Source organism: Rhinoraja longicauda, chromosome 14 (genome assembly GCF_053455715.1).
Source record: "Rhinoraja longicauda isolate Sanriku21f chromosome 14, sRhiLon1.1, whole genome shotgun sequence".
In the NCBI taxonomy this organism is placed as follows: domain Eukaryota; kingdom Metazoa; phylum Chordata; class Chondrichthyes; order Rajiformes; family Arhynchobatidae; genus Rhinoraja; species Rhinoraja longicauda.
In genome coordinates, this window is record NC_135966.1 from 13,494,966 (window position 1) to 13,511,790 (window position 16,825).

At 41.1% G+C, this 16,825-nt stretch overlaps 1 protein-coding gene across 5 annotated transcripts in view; it reads right to left on the bottom strand.

Annotated features, from left to right (window-relative positions):
- LOC144600067 (protein FAM13B-like) overlaps positions 1 to 14,916 on the bottom strand; it is a 70,639-nt gene extending 55,723 nt beyond the window's left edge. For 2 of the 5 annotated variants that reach the window (XM_078411438.1, XM_078411435.1), the window contains exons 1-3: positions 14,689 to 14,916; positions 4,576 to 4,741; positions 1,961 to 2,148 (exon numbers count right to left, since the gene is read on the bottom strand). In XM_078411438.1, the coding sequence (XP_078267564.1) occupies positions 1,961 to 2,117 (157 nt within the window). In that variant the 5' untranslated portion in view covers positions 2,118 to 2,148; positions 4,576 to 4,741; positions 14,689 to 14,916. Of the gene's footprint in view, positions 1 to 1,960; positions 2,149 to 2,806; positions 2,936 to 4,575; positions 4,742 to 7,678; positions 7,767 to 14,688 lie in introns of those variants that run through there. The other 3 variants (XM_078411436.1, XM_078411437.1, XM_078411439.1) reach the window with 3 other exon arrangements.
- Between the last annotated feature and the right edge of the window lie 1,909 nt (positions 14,917 to 16,825).

A 16,825-nucleotide genomic window follows, 5' to 3' on the forward strand; every position in this document is an offset into this window, starting at 1 on the left:
GGGTCTAGTCTGCCGGAATGGCTTGGCGCCCAAACCTTGTCCTTATATACCTGAGTCCAGGACCGCCTCCCGGGACTGGTCCATTCCCATGCCGAGGGGTCGGTAGAAGTATGGCCCGACCCTTGGGAGCCGCCACAACTGTATGTTTCATTTTTTTTTTCCTTAGTACCTAATCAGATGTACAGCACTTTGGTCAACGTAGGTTGTTTTTAAATGTGCTATACAAATAAAATTGACTTGACTTGACTTCATTTATGGTTGATGTTATCAATTGCTTGCCTCAATCTTCATGAAACACGTAATAAACTTTGCCCTTTGGGTTTATGGTTGAATCACAAATGATTCAGGTCCTCTAACATTACAGAGTCTGACAAAATGGCTAGCACAGGATTGCAAAAATAGTTAAAGCATGAGTGGATTGAGGATTGGACTGGTGCAGGCAGCCATCACAAAAGGTTGAAAACAGGAAAGCGAGAAATTAGTCATGGAGGCATTGGGACCCCAAAAGGTCAGACAGGAGGTAAAGTGGTATTTCAAGAAAGAGGATGCTCTCTTGGAAAAAAATCAGAGCGCTCGTGGCACAGACCATACTGAAAATGTTAGTGGTATGGCATCTTTTGGAAAAGTTGGCAAGACTTGTGTCTCCCAATAATATTCACCTACAAGAGTCATTCATGCACTTCTAAAATAGAAAATTATTGTTGGAAATAGCTGAATACTCAATAGGTCAGGTAGTAACTATGCCAAAAAAAGGGGAACTAATCCTTCAAATATGAATCCCTATCAGAACTGCATAAGAGAAAACAAACTCGTTTTCAATAGTGGAGAAGGTGGAAGGACAAAGAGAATAGAATCCCTCCGATAGTGCGACACCAAAAGAGTCAACGTAGCATAATGCTTCTTTGTGTTGTGTTATTAATAGCAGGGTTGTGGGCCCCATTCCACAGGCCAAATCCAAGAGCAAAAAAAAACTACAAATGAATGAGACAGAAGTGGGCAATAACAGGAAAAAATGCAGTAGGTTTGATAAAAGAATTAAGGAGTGCCAGGATAAATATTTCTAGTATTCACATATCATAGAACAGCACAGCACAAGCACAGACCCTTTTTTGACCTACCATATCGGCACCAACTCTGATATCTGCACAAGGTCCATACACCTCTACCCCGTACCTGTTTAAGCATCTGATCTAAATGCTTCTTAAACATTTCTTTTATATCTGATTCCATCACTTCCTGGAATGTATTGCTGAGGAAAGTGATAGATGCAGATATGAAAGAAGTGTTTAAGCAGCATTTAGACGAGACGTATAAACAGGCAGGGAGTAGAGGGATAAGGACCTAGTGCAGGTTTCTACCATTATGTAAAACAAAACCATCCCCATCTCAGAGTAAACCTATGTCCCCTTGTATTTGACATTTCTATCCTATGAGGACAAAGACAATCAACCCTATCTATGCCCCACATAAATTTGTATACATTTCTATCAGGTCACCTCGAAGCCTTCTTGACTCCAGCAAAAATAATCCATGTTGTATTGTTGAACTTTTTTCCAACCCACTCCAAAAAACGCTGTATATTACATTGTTTAATGGAATATCATTGTACGTGTTAGTAAAAGTTTGTAAATTTCCATGTCCACCTGTAGTGAAACCGATAGACTACTTTAAGAGACAACAAAAGAGTGCCAAATTATTGCAGGGTTGTTAAATGAAAAAATTTCCCCCACCAAGACATTTTCAGTGTGCTTGCAAGAAGCATTGGAAATGAGGCACTAATGAGCCAGATGCCATCATTAGATAACAGATGCATTTTACTGTACTTCACAAAAATACCACTAGTGCCCTTAAGTAATAAAATATTTTAAAAGCTAACACGAAAAGCCTTTTGACCCTTTTCTAGATGTTAGCTTGGGATTAGCTTTTTTGTTTAAACTCAATATCTTAAAACTTCACATACCATATTCCTCCAGATATTCCACAATGTGCTTTACTAATAATGGAACTTCATTCCATTGATGACATCCTTGCTGTTGTTGCTCATTAAGAATTCCAAAAAATGTATTACTAGTTAATGAGTTGTTGCTACTCGATGAAGGAGAGGACCTCTTCCTCATATCTTCCCTCAGACAAAAAGGCTGTATTTGTCTATATAAAAAATAAAGTGTGTGAGCAAAGATTTTTTGTATACTACAATAATTTAATAATTGAATGCAAGGGAACTTTGATTTCGCTATCTTCTCAATCATTTTTTAAATGAAGCTATTTTGAATTTCATTTTATAATTAGGCAGCACAGCAAATATGAAATGTACATGCAAATTCAAAAGGAATTTTTAAACAAATATATCATACAGCCCTGCTAACCACTGCCAGATCAGATTTCCACTAACCCCAAGGAATAGAAATAGATTAATTTTTTTCTAACCTGTCATCGAGTAACAGCAACTCATTGCCTCTAAAGAAGAGTTCAATAAGAATCAAAATTATGCTTTCTTGGATTAATTAGAATGGAACTTCTACAATAGTTCAGCTATTTAGTGCTTAAAGGATTATTAACTAGAAAATTCCAGGCTCACTCTTCCTAGTTTGCTCACAAGGAACAAAGAGGAACACGGCAAAAAGTTTCAGTTCATGGATTTGGAAATGAAAAAACAAATTCAAAATCTTAATATGGCATCTATCTTTGATGCATGATAGTGAAAACATGACTAAGCTGGATAATGATGCTCCCATGAATAAATAATTAAGAATACCATGAAAAAGATAATTGGATGCTAAAGATAGAGGCCGATTTAAATAGTTACCTGACAATATATTTTCTGAAAAGTAATTAAGAGTCCTCTACTTCAAACAAAGGTGATGCATTTGTAGTAACAAAAATGGTAGATTCACACAAAGTAACTTTTTAGTCCGAGTACCTTCCCTGGAGGATTCTAAAGATCAAACCATGCAAATGAGAAGGCATGCCAACATGCAACAAAAAGATATTTAATCAACAATATACAACATTCCTGCCTTGTTTGCTTCAATGTATTTAACAGAACAAAATCTGATGTTTTCAACATACATCGGTATGAATTCATTGAGTCAAACTGCTCTACAGGCCACATTCTATTTTATTTCTTTCGAGTATAGCTTGTTCTGTTCCAGTAGATAATTTGCTTTGAGTTCATAATTTCAAATTCTACAGACAGGAAATTCACAATGGACATTTTACATTGAAAGTTATTGTAATGCAACTGACAATTCAAAGATGAGACCTGCCACAAGATCACAATAAAGATGAGATGCAAATCTTAAAGTCACATTCAGATGTTGAAACCATGTTAACAGCATCTCGATTGTTTGATCTCTTTAGTTTTTGTTTAAATGGGCAAAATAAGCAACATTGGCCTTCTGGTGTAAAAATTCTTCAGACTGGGATTTCGGATTCCATTTTAGGTGTAATTAACAATTCCATTAAAAGAAATTATCCTCAGATGAGATTCAGGCATGTAACACACAAGAGATCAATTATTTTGAGGAAGCACAAGGAAGAGAAGAAAATCTATCATCTTTTCCTTGGTATTGCTTAGTTTAGTTTTTTTAGTTTAGGGATACAGCACGGAAACAGGCCCTTCGGCCCACCGAGTCCACACCGACCAGCGATCCCCGCGCATCAACATTATCTGACACACACCAGGGACAATTTACACTCGTACCAATCCAATTAACCTACAAACCTGTACGTCTTTGGAGTGTGGGAGGAAACCAAAGATCTCGGAGTAAATACAAACTCTGTACAGACAGCACTCATAGTTGGGATTAAACTTGGTTCTGTTAGTTGGATATTTTGAAATAAATGTAACCGCATCATCAAGGCCACTGATTCAGTTTTAAATGCATTTTTACAATTTAATCTGAAATATTTATATGTCAGAAATTTGATTCAATTATGAGTTGTAAATTAATGACTGTTACACACTCCAAATTCCATGCATGAATATTTGCTCTTTTGGTCCCCGAATATACAAAAAGTTATCGTAGAGATATACATATTTTAGCCAGCTTCTCAATGTTCAGCATCCAGGGCACATCCCAGAGTTACCACTTAGATTTAAAGTATTTATTTTTAAAATAATACTTAAAAGACTCAATTTTTTAAAGCATTTTGTTCTCGAATTTTCACCTTTTATCATATCATATCATATATATACAGCCGGAAACAGGCCTTTTCGGCCCACCAAGTCCGTGCCGCCCAGCGATCCCCGTACATTAACACTATCCTACACCCACTAGGGACAATTTTTACATTTACCCAACCAATTAACCTACATACCTGTACGTCTTTTCAGAAGTAATATTTGAAAAATATTTTGCAATTCATTTTTTGCCCATTCCCACAGATTTTACTTGTTTCAAATGTTCCAAAGGTTACATTTCTCAAGGATGTTTTATAATTGGGCCATCATAACATTATCTCACAAATAAAATGTGACTTTATGCCAGGCAGCAGGTCACTTACAATTTTTTTGTTTTACACAAGCAGAGTCAATCAATCAAAAAATATATTGCACTAACTCTGAAAACCTACCTTTGAGCACAGACACCCACTGAAAAAAATAACTTATACACCAATCACCCTTAGTGAATAAGCATTTTTTAGCCAGCTATGGTTGCTTGAGATTGTGGCAAAAGATCAACCTGTAGTTCCTCATTGAAGAAATGCAGAATTTGTCCAAACTTTCTTGGCAATTAATCTGAAAAGGAAACAAACAAGATTCTTAATATGCAGTGTAAATAATACATTAAAATGCAATAGATGGATAATTAAAAAGCCTTGATTTTATATATTAAATAATTTTATTTCCCTTTTATCTTCATAGTCCTACCTACATCTATTAAACTTCAAAGCCTTAATAAAAGCGCTCTCAAACAAATTATGGAGCAGACAGATTAAATTCAATACTTTAGACCTATAGTCAAACATATTCAAGATTTGAGGATGTATTTATCAAGAAAACATTGCATTTTCACAATACAATGAACAGTAAAATGGAGAAATACGGAACTGCTGCTGCTAGTTTACCCCCAAAAAAGCAGAAAGTCCTGGAGTAACTCAGTAGATCAGGCTGCATCCTTGGGGAACATGGATATGTGACTTTTCTGGTCAGGACCCTCTTCAAACTGATGCAGGGGGCAAAGATTTAGTTTCTTGGATCATTGGAATCTCCTCTGGGGCAGAGGTAGCTCAGTTCTCCAGGGATGAGTTGCAACAAAATTGGAGGGGGACCAATACCCTGCAATGGAGATTTGTTAGTATTGGTTGGGACAACCAGGAGCACTGCAAAAGGGGGACAATAGGCAGTTAAAACTGCATTTATTTTAATGTAACAGCACGGGACATGAATTCAGGACATGGCTTGGACTGGAATATTATGGTCATAACAGAAACATGACTGAGAGAAGGGCAGGGATGGCAACTCAATATTCCAGAGTACAGATGCTACAGGCATGATGGAGATACATTTAAGAGAGGGGTGGTTTCCTTTTGATGGAGAAGGTCTTAACAATAGTACTTTAGAGGATATTCTTACAGGATTGTCCAGCAAGGCTCCCAGTGTAGAACTTAGAAACAAGAAGGGGACAATCACTTTGATGGGACTATTAGGCTCCCCGATAGTCAAGGGGAACGAGAGCAACAGATGTACAGGAAAGTCACATATAACTGCAAGAATAGGGTCGCATCAATGGAAGAATTTAACTGCCCTAATACTACTAGGTCACCAGACAGCAAAGAGTTTGCACAAATGGAATTTGTTAAATGTATCCAAGAAAGCGTCCTATTGAGCAACACTGGACTTTCTTCGAGGGATCAAGATAGGATAGGTGACTGCAGTGTCAATTGGAAAGTATGTTGGATCCAGTGACCACAATTCAATTCGATTTTAAATAGTTATGAAGAAAAACAGGACTGGTCCACGAGTTCAGGTCTGAAGTGGGACATGGCCAATTTTGGAGGTATTAGGCAGGAACATGAAGTCTATTGGGCAAGACTATTTGTTGGTAAAGAGGTCTGGCAAGTGGGAGACTTTTAAAAGCATAATAGCAAGAGTTCAGGGACATACTCCTAGTGGGATGAAACACACTTCTCAATGAATATATAAAGTGTGGGAGTATGCTCAAGATGAAAATCAGTGCCAGAAAAAGGACACAATATGGAACTGGTAAGCAAGGCAATGAAAAATCCCAATGGTTCTACAGGAAAATTAAGAATATAAAAGGAGGCTAAAGACAAAACAGGCCACCTTAAAGATCAGCACAGCCAAGTATGTCTGGAACCACAGGTGTGGGGCAAAATATTTTAATGAAATAATGTAAAATATTTTAATCCGTTTTTTCTGCAGAGAAAATTATGGAAGCCAAGGAAATAAGGCAAACATGTTGTAATGTCTTGATTCATATCGTACTTGTCAAAGTGGAGGTATTGGCGGTCTTAAAAGACATCAAGGTGGATAAATCCGCAGGGCCTAACCTCAGACCTTGTGGGAAGCTGGGAGAGAAATCACACAGAGCCAAACATCAGAGGTGGCATGTTTAGGAGATGATTCTGAGTGACAGGATTACCAACATTTGGATAGACATGGACTGATTGGGGATAGTCAGCACAGGTTGGTGCGTGGGAAAGTGCGTTGCTCCAATTTTTTTGAAGAGGTAATCAAGAGTATTGATGATAGTCCATGTGTCTATATGGACTTGACTAGGTCATTGACTAGGTTCCAAATGGTAGAATAATCTGGATAGATTGCATGGATACCAAGGAGAGCTAACTAATTGGATACACGATTACCTTGATGGAAGGTAGAGGGTGATGGTAGAATTATGCTTTTAAACTGGAAGACTGATTAGTAATGTGCCGCAGCAAACAGTGTTGGGCTCATTGCTACTCAAAATTTATTAAATAATTTGATTAGAATGTACACCACATGGTTAGTAATTTCACAGAAGACATATACAGGGCTGCCACTGATTTTCCGGCACACTTGGTTCCAGAGCCTTGCTGGATTATCCGCTTTGCCGGACCAACAGAGGTCACAGCCTCCGAGAGGAATCAAACTCTACCGGAACAGACTGCATAGGCCACCTGGAACCAAGATACCACCCCGCAATTTCAGCCTCGGAAGTCAGCTATGGGAACAAATCTGCTGGCTTCGGCCAGGCAAGAGTCCCAGCCGCAGGAGGTAAATTCAACACAACCATTGGCCGCTAAAGCTTTTGTCCAAATTAGGAGGTGCTGGACCACCAGTTGCTGGAAAATCAACCTGTATATGCTATTTGTAGGCAGTGGAGATTATCAAAAATTATAGAAGGAACTTGATCTGCAAGGTAAACGAGCCAAGGAATGGTGTTCAATACAGATAAGTGTGAGAAGCTGCATTTTGGAAAGTGAACACAAAGTAGGACTTTCACAATGATCAATAGGGCCCTCGGGACTTGTTGTAGAATAGAGGGACCAAGGGGAGTGTACATGTACATAGTTCCCTGAAATTGGCACACAGGTCTTCAATAGTCAGGAAAGGAGTTGAGAAGATATGTTACAGTTGTGCATGACGTTGAAGTAGTTGGTGTGTTTAGTTTTGGTTACCCTGCTATAGGAAAGACAACATTAAAGTAGAAAGAGTGCAAAGATGATTTACCAAGCTGTTGCCAGCACTCATTTTATTTCCACAGAGGTTGTTGTGCATATGGAATGAGCTGCTGAGAAAGTGGTTGAGAAAGCTACAACAACAAATTTAACAGACATTTAGACAATTACATAAGGTTGAGAGGGATATCAGCAAATGGGTGATGGCATCTTGGCTAGCATGGACAACTATATAATCTAAGGTATTTATTCACAAAATGCTGGAGTAACTCAGCAGGTCAGGCAGCATCTCAGGTGAGAAGAAATGGGTGACGTTTCGGGTCGAGACCCTTCTTCAGATCTATATAATCTACATACATTTTCAAAAGGCATTTGATAAAGACTTAGAAGACTTTAGACTTGGTTACTAAAACAGAGGTGCAGGGAATTAAAGGCTCAGCAAAGCAAGGATAGATCTGGGCAATAGTAGACAATGCTGTTTAAGATCAGTGCATCAATGCACATACATATTCAAAGAGAAAATTATCACCATAGCTCACTGCTTCTTTGTGGTGAGCACTACAGAGCAGAATCCAAATCTATCCTTCAAAAAGGCTTAACTTTGTATATTAACGGTAGTCTGGTTTCTACCCAAGCTCTCCCCTCAGACATTCTTTTTCTTCATTAAAAGTTTTAGTAAATTTGGGTTTGCAATTCACCTATGCCAAATCCAACTCACAAAATGAATGACTAATCTTCTGGAATTTTTTGAGGATTTAACAAGTAGAATGGATAAGAGAGAGCCAGTGGGTGTGGTGTATCTGGACTTTCAAAAAACCGTTGACAAGGTCCCACACAAGAGATTAGTGTGCAAAATTAGAGCACATGATATTGGGGGTAGCGTATTGACATGGTAGAGAACTGGTTGGCAGACAGGAAGCAAAGAGTAGGAATTAACAGGTCCTTTTCAGAATGGCAGGCAGTGACTAGTGGGGTGCCACAAGGCTCGGTGCTGGGTCCCCAGTTATTTCCAATATAAATTAACGATTTAGATGGGGGGAATTAAATGTGACATCTCCAAGTTTGCGGATGACACAAAGCTGGATGGCAGTGTGAACTGCGAGGAGGATGCTATGAGGCTGCAGGATGACTTGGATAGATTGGGTGAGTGGGCAGATGCAGTATAATGTGGATAAATGTAAGGCTATCCACTTTGGTGGCAAGAACGGGAAGGGAGATTATTATCTGAATGGTGTCAGATTAGGAAAAGGGGAGGTGCAACGAGACCTGGGTGTGCTTATACATCAGTCACTGAAAGTAAGCATGCAGGTACAGCAGGCAGTGAAGAAAGCTAATGGCATGTTGGCCTTCATAACAAGAGGAGTCGAGTATGGGAGCAAGGAGGTCCTACTGCAGTTGTATAGGGCCCTGGTGAGACTGCACCTGGTGTATGGTGTGCAATATTAGACAATAGACAATAGGTAATTCGTCCCTTTGAGCCAGCACTGCCATTCACCGTGATCATGCATAATCAGTACCCCGTTCCTGCCTTCTCCCCCTATCCCCTGACCGCTATCATAAAGAGCTCTATCTAACTCTCTCTTGAAAGCATCCAGAGAATTGGCCTCCATTGCCCTCTGAGGCAGAGAATTCCACAGCTTCACAACTCTGAGTGAAAAAGTTCTTCCTCATCTCTGTTCTAAATGGTCTACCCCTTATTCTTAAACTGTGGCCCCTGGTTCGGGACTCCCCCAACATCGGGCTATTGGTCTCCTAATTTGAGGAAGGACATTATTGCTATTGAGGGAGTGCAGCGTAGGTTCACCAGGTTAGAACGGAGATGAGGAAGAACTTTTTCAGTCAGAGAGTAGTGAAGGTGTGGAATTCTCTGCCTCAGAAGGCAGTGGAGGCCAGTTCGTTGGATGCTTTCAAGAGAGAGCTGGATAGAGCTCTTAAGGATAGCGGAGTGAGGGGGTATGGGGAGAAGGCAGGAACGGGGTACTGATTGAGAGTGATCAGCCATGATCGCATTGAATGGCGGTGCTGGCTCGAAGGGCTGAATGGCCTACTCCTGCACCTATTGTCTATTGTCTATTGTTAATTCCCGGGATGGCGGGACTGACATATGATGAAAGAATGGGTCAAATGGGCTGGTATTCACTAGAATTTAGAAGGACGAGAGGGGATCTTATAGAAACATATAAAATTCTTAAAGGATTGGACAGGCGAGATGTAGGAAAAATGTTCTCGATGTTGGGGGAGTCCACTACCAGGGGTCACAGTTTAAGAATAAGGGGCATTTAGGACCGAGATGAGGAAAAACATTTTCACCCAGAGAGTTGTGAATCTGTGAAATTCTCTGCCACAGAAGGCAGTGGCGGCCAATTCACTGGATGTTTTCAAGAGGGAGTTAGATTTAGCTCTTCGGGCTAAAGGATTCAAGGGATATGGGGGGGGGAAAGCAGGAAAGAGGTACTGATTTTAGATGATAAGCACGATCATATTGAATGGCAGAGCTGGCTCGAAGGGCCTATTCCTGCACCTATTTTTCTATGCTTCTATGTTTTCTATATTTCTTCTGTTTCTATGTCAGCCTTTCAGTTAAATATCTCAATTTGACTTTTTCCAACTACTGAAAGTTAGGACCATCAATTTAACTAGATAAATAATTAACAAAATAAATTAGGAGGCAATGTTAATCTTACTCATGTAGGTTGGTGAAGTGGCTGTAATCAATATAAATCAGCAGAAACAATTTGAGATGGCAAGACTCTGCTGAGTCATTGTTGTCACAAGACAAAAAAGATTTCCCAATTAAATTGCTGGGAAAAATAGATTGTTATATTCTGAACTCATCAAAACCACTTTTTTTGGAAGCATCTAACATTCAAAACTAATATTACATTTTGAATTTATTAACATTTAAATTCTATTACATTACAAAGTTTTAAAATGAATTACTTCTCAACCAAAACTGGTAAGTGGCATGTACAATGGTAACCCATTTTACATGGCAATTGTCAGTCCAATTAATATATATCATTAACCATGACAAATTTACAAATAAAAGCTTATCAGCCACATTCTACATCAATAAACCACTACTGGGATTAATGTGATACCCAATAAAACACCAAAAGTGGAGCTCTTCATATTTAGTATTTTGTTGCATATCCTTTGCATGCAATGACTGCTTGAAGTCTGCGATTCATGGACATCACCAGTTGCTGGGTGTCTTCTCTGGTGATGCTCTGCCAGGCCTGTATTGCAGCCATCTTTAGTTTATGCTTGTTTTGGGGGCTAGTCGCCTTCAGTTTTCTCTTCAGCATAAAAAAGGCATACTCAATTGAGTTCAGATCAGGTGATTGACTTGGCCACTCAAGAATTGATCGTTTTTTAGCTTTGAAAAACTCCTTTGTTGCTTTAGCAGTATGTTTGGGATCATTGTCTTGCTGTAGAATGAACCGCCGGCCAATGAGTTTTGTGGCATTTCTTTGAACTTGAACTTGAGCAGATAGGATGTGTCTATACACTTCAGAATTCATTATGCTACAACCATCAGCAGTTGTATCTTCAATGAAGATAAGTGAGCCAGTAACTTCAACAACCATACATGCCCAAATCATAACACCTCCACCACCATGTTTCACAGATGAGGTGGTATGTTTTGGATCTTGGGCAGTTCCTTCTCTCCTCCATACTTTGCTCTTGCCATCACTCTGATATAAGTTAATCTTCGTCTCATCTGTCCACAAGACCTTTTTCCAGAACTGTGGTTGCACCTTTAAGTACTTCTTGGCAAACTGTAACCCGGCCATCCTATTTTTGCAGCGAACCAGTGGTTTGCATCTTGCAGTGTAGCCTCTGTATTTCTGTTCATGAAGTCTTCTGCGGATAGTGGTCATTGACAAATCCGCACCTGACTCCTGAAGATTGCCGGACACGTGTTCGGGGAATTTTCTTTATTATAGAGAGAATTCTTCTGACATCAGCTGTGGAGGTCTTCCTTGGCCTGCCAGTCACTTTGCGATTAGTAAGCGCACCAGTGCTGTCTTTCTTCTTAATGATGTTCCAAAAAAAGTTGATTTTGGTAAGCCTAAGGTTTGGCTATTTCTAACAGTTTTATTCTTGTTTCTCAGTCTCATAATGGCTTTTTTTAATTTTCATTAGCACAACTTTGGTCCTCATGTTGATAGCATCAATAATGATAAACAGCAATAAAAGATTCCAAAGGTGATGGAAAGACTAGGTGCTAAAAGCTCTCTTATACCTGCATTAAGGCGGTATTTAAACACACCTGAGCAATTACAAAAACCTGTGAAGCCATGTGTCTCAAACATTATGGTGCCCAGAAATGGGGGGGACTATGTAGAAACACTGTTGGAATTTCCACATGGTGAAACCAAAATGTATTAAAATGGCATTATTAAAATCTGACAATGTGCACTTTAACCACATTTAATTTTTTTCTATTACAAATCTCAAATTGTGGAGTACAGAGGCAAATAAATAAATGACGAGTCTTTGTCCCAAACATTATGGAGAGCATTATAGCTGGATGCTATTGCGATTGATTACAGTCTAGTGCCTCCAACTCCCCCAAAATAAAATCACATACGCATTGGATGAACTTCCCATTTTAACGGATGGACTGATGGAATCATTTGGTCTACAAACTTAAATACAAACTGGTTGAAAACTCAAATCTAAAACAATCAGAAAGGTGAGGGGTGGGGAAACAATGATCCTCTATCTCCGACATCTCCCTCCCGTTTCTGGACCTCACCATCTCCATCACAGCAGACTAGTGACGAACATTTACTATAAACCCACTGACTCCCACAGCTATCTGGACTACACTTCTTCCCACCCGGTCCCCTGCAAAAAGTCTATCCCCTACTCCCCATTCCTCCGTCTACGCCGCATCTGCGCCCGGGATGAGATGTTTCACACTAGGGCGTCAAGAGATGTCCTCATTCTTCAGGAAACGGGGCTTCCCCTCTTCCATTATAGATGAGGCTCTCACTAGGGTCTCTTCTACATCCCGCAGCTCCGCTCTTGCTCCCCCTCCCCCCACTCACAACAAGGACAGAATCCCCCTCGTTCTCACCTTCCACCCCACAGGACCCCACCACTGGCCATATCCTCCCATCCCCTCCCCTCTCTGCGTTCCACAGAGACTGTTCCCTCCGTAACTCCCTGGCCCACTCGTCCCTTCCTACCCAAACCACCCCATCCCCGGGCACTTTCCCCTGCAACCGCACGAGATGCAACACCTGTCCCTTTACCTCCCCCCTCAACTCCATCCAAGGACCCAAACAGTCTTTCCAGGTGAGACAAAGGTTCACCTGCACCTCCTCCAACCTCATCTATTATTGTACCTGCTGCTCTAGATGTCAATTTATTTACATCGGCGAAACCAAGCGCTCAACACCTGCGCTCGGTCCGCGTTGGCCAAACTGATCTCCCGGTGGCCGAGCACTTCAACTCCCCCTCCCATTCCCAGTCTGACCTTTCTGTCATGGGCCTCCTCCAGTGCCATAGTGAGGCCCATCGGAAATTGGAGGAACAGCACCTCATATTTCGCCTGGCCAGCTTGCAGCCCAGTGGTATGAACATCGACTTCTCCAACTTTAGATAGTTCTTCTGTCCCTCTCTTCCCCTCCTCCTTCCCAGATCTCCCTCTATCGTCCTGTCTCCACCTATATCCTTCCTTTGTCCCGCCCCCCTGACATCAGTCTGAAGAAGGGTCTCGACCCGAAATGTCACCCATTCCTTCTCTCCTGAGATGCTGCCTGACCTGCTGGGTTACTCCAGCATTTTGTAAATAAATATGATCCTCATTAAATACATACATTAATAAACAGCTTAATAAAGCATGTTGACAGAGTATCTTTTGCGAGGAAACTACTACTTCCAATTCCCTGAAGCGGGTAATATCGAAAATAAACCTTACATCCAATATTTCTTCAGTATAACTTTTTGTTTAGGAACAGCATAGTTTATGACCAAGGGTGCTCAATCCCTTAACAACCACGAACACAGGGCGGCAAAATGCCAAATTTCGCTGCCCGGGCGCAAATTACAAAGAAACTTCCCGAAAACAACGCAATGCACGCTGTATTACATGGCGACAAAATCTACACATAGTTTCACAGATAACACCCGAGTAACCTTCCAGAATGATATGCGACCTCCTCCATTGCCACCCCCCGAAGCAAAATTACATATGACCGATTTACAGAGATCAAAACAATTGTCCACACTGAACACCCGGAGACGTTCGCCTTCGATAGACATGAAGAAGGCATCTGCACCAGGGCGTCAGTTGCACAATTTCGTGCTCGGTTCTTGCTCGTTGACTACATAATCCGACTTAAAATAAGGCTACACATATACAAATTACTAAAAAGCATTCACTATTACAGACTAATCGGGGATGTGTCGCTGTAGCATGACGTTTACATTAAACATTATGATTGAATGTAGTATTTCAAAGGCGACTGTTTTTATTTAAAAAATTGACAGCATTGCGCCCAAGCCTACCACATATGTATATGTACATATTTGGTGTATACACTTTTTCCCTCGTTTATTATATTTACAGTGTACTATGTTTTCATGTCCTGTTGCGCTGCTGCAAGTAGGAATTTAATTGTTCTATCTGGGGCAAATGACAATAAAACATTCTTGACTCTTGACACCCACTGCCACCCGGAGGACCTCCACCGACCCCGGAGGGCTTCCGCGCCTCCCGGAGGACCTCCACCGACCCCGGAGGGCTTCCGCCAACCAACCCCCAGCCCAGCCCAACCCAGAGGACCCCCGCCAACCAACACAACCCAACCCCCCGCCCCCCCCACACCAGCCGGGAGGACCTCCCTCGCCCCCTCCCCAGCCAGGAGGATTTCCACCCGCCCGCCACAGCTGGCCGTGACCATCGCGCAGGCGCGCTCCCTGCTCCCCCTGCCGCCGGCGCGTGCTCAGTGCCAACGGTCGCCAGCACAAAAATCCGCGGCTGCTCGAAGTCAGGCCGATCCTCCTCCCTCTCCCGCCCCCCCAACACCACACACACACACTTACTGGTTCGGGCCCAAGCGACGGAGCTCGGCACCGACTACCCCGGGATCGTTTATTTCCAGCCGTCACGTCGGAAAACGCTGCCTGTAACTTGCTCGAACCGTCTCCTGCAATCGCTTTCTTTACGTTTCGACTTTGTTTTCTTTTCCCCACCCGGTAGATTTTCTTCGCTAATGGTTAGACAAGATCTGCGTCACCAACCGAAGAACCGCTGCCGGAAGTGACGTCACCAGCCGAGCGCGCTAGCCATTGACAGACAAGCTGTCCGGTGACATCACCGCCAAACGGGCGGCTGCTGTCAGGTTGCTCGTTGCCATGGTCCCCGGGGGTGAGAGCAGTGGCTTCAAGCGCTTGGCCGCTGGGAAGCAGGAACAACACCCATTAGTAAATAATGCCAAATGCATATTTAATATTCTGTATATTCCTGTTAACAAAAACTGGTAAACATAGTTCATTGCATTATTTCTCTTGTTAAAATTTACAGTGCAATTAAATATTTTTGCATATGAATGGCATAGTTGGTCACGTTAGGGCCGGTATGAACCAGGAAAAGCACCCATGAGTAAATAATACCAAATGCATATTTAAAAATTGTGTATATTCGTCTCATCAAAAAGTGGTAAACACAGTTTTTTTCCTTAGGGGCAAAGGCATTATTTCCCTTGTTAAAATGTAATACTGATGGTTCAATTCAATATTTTTGGATATGAATAGCATAGTTGGTGAACCAGGAAAAGCACCCATTAGTGAATAATACCAAATGCATATTTAATATTTTGTTTATTTGTCTCAACAAAACCTGGTAAACACAGTTCAATACATTATTTCTCTTGTTAAAATGTAATACAGTGCTATTAAATATTTTTGGATATGAATAGCATAGTTGTATAAGAAAATAACTGCAGATGCTGGTACAAATCGAAGGTATTTATTCACAAAATGCTGGAGTAACTCAGCAGGTCAGGCAGCATCTCGGGAGAGAAGGAATGGGTGACGTTTCGGGTCGAGACCCTTCAGTCTGAAGAAGGGTCTCGACCCGAAACGTCACCCATTCCTTCTCTCCCGAGATGCTGCCTGACCTGCTGAGTTACTCCAGCATTTTGTGAATAATTACCTTTGAATAGCATAGTTGGTCACGTAACGTTTTGAAAGGAAGGAACTGCAGATGCAGATACTGAAAATAGACACAAAATGCTGGAGTCAAGAGGGACAGGCAGCATCTCTGGAGAGGTCGAGACCTGAAAGTTACTCATTCCTTCTTTCCAGAGATGCTGCATGTTCCGATGAGTTACTCTAGCATTTTGTGTCTATGAAATAATGTAATGCGTGCTCCAGTTAGAGGAAGTTAATGCCACAATCAAATCTGAAACTGTATTGCAGTGGCACGCTGGAATTAGACCATACTGTAATGCTGCAATGCTGCAGTCAAATCTGGCACCGACATGTTCCAGAGTCTGCAATAAGAGCTAGTGGTAAAATGCACCAGAATTTAGAAAGCTTTTAGGAACCTTATCCTTGTGGCAAATCTTTATTGTATGGTTGTGGAGACAGTGTGCTATTTGGTAAGAGGAACCATCAGAGCAGATTTCCACATTTGAAATTGATCATCAATGATTTTTCTTTCCTGCATCTGTAGTTCAGAGGAATTGAAGGCCAGCATCATTTCTCTGCTGTGATCAGCATATTCACTTAGCAAAAACTAAGAATGCTTTGCTTCGCCCCATTCAATATTTCATGTCACAACAAATTCACCTACAAATCCATCAATGTACTACAAGAATTGAGAGTTATAGTTATAAGGAGAGATTGGATAGTCTGGATTTATTGTCACTGAGAAGAGTAGAAGGCTGAGGGGTGACTTTGTGGAGGTTTATAAAATTATGAGGGGTATAAATATAGGATGGATAGAGTCTTCTTCCCAGGGCAAGGAAGTCTAAAATGAGAGACCACTGGTTTAAAGTAAGAATTGAGACATTTAAAGGAGATCTGAGGAGATAACATACTCATAAATAACAAAAACAAATTAAATAAATCAATAATTCCAATACAAGTTCAAAACAAAACAAAGTCTTTAGTGCAACCTAATTCACAGTCAGCATGGATTAGGTGGGCCATAAGGGCCAAATTCTGTGCTCTGTGA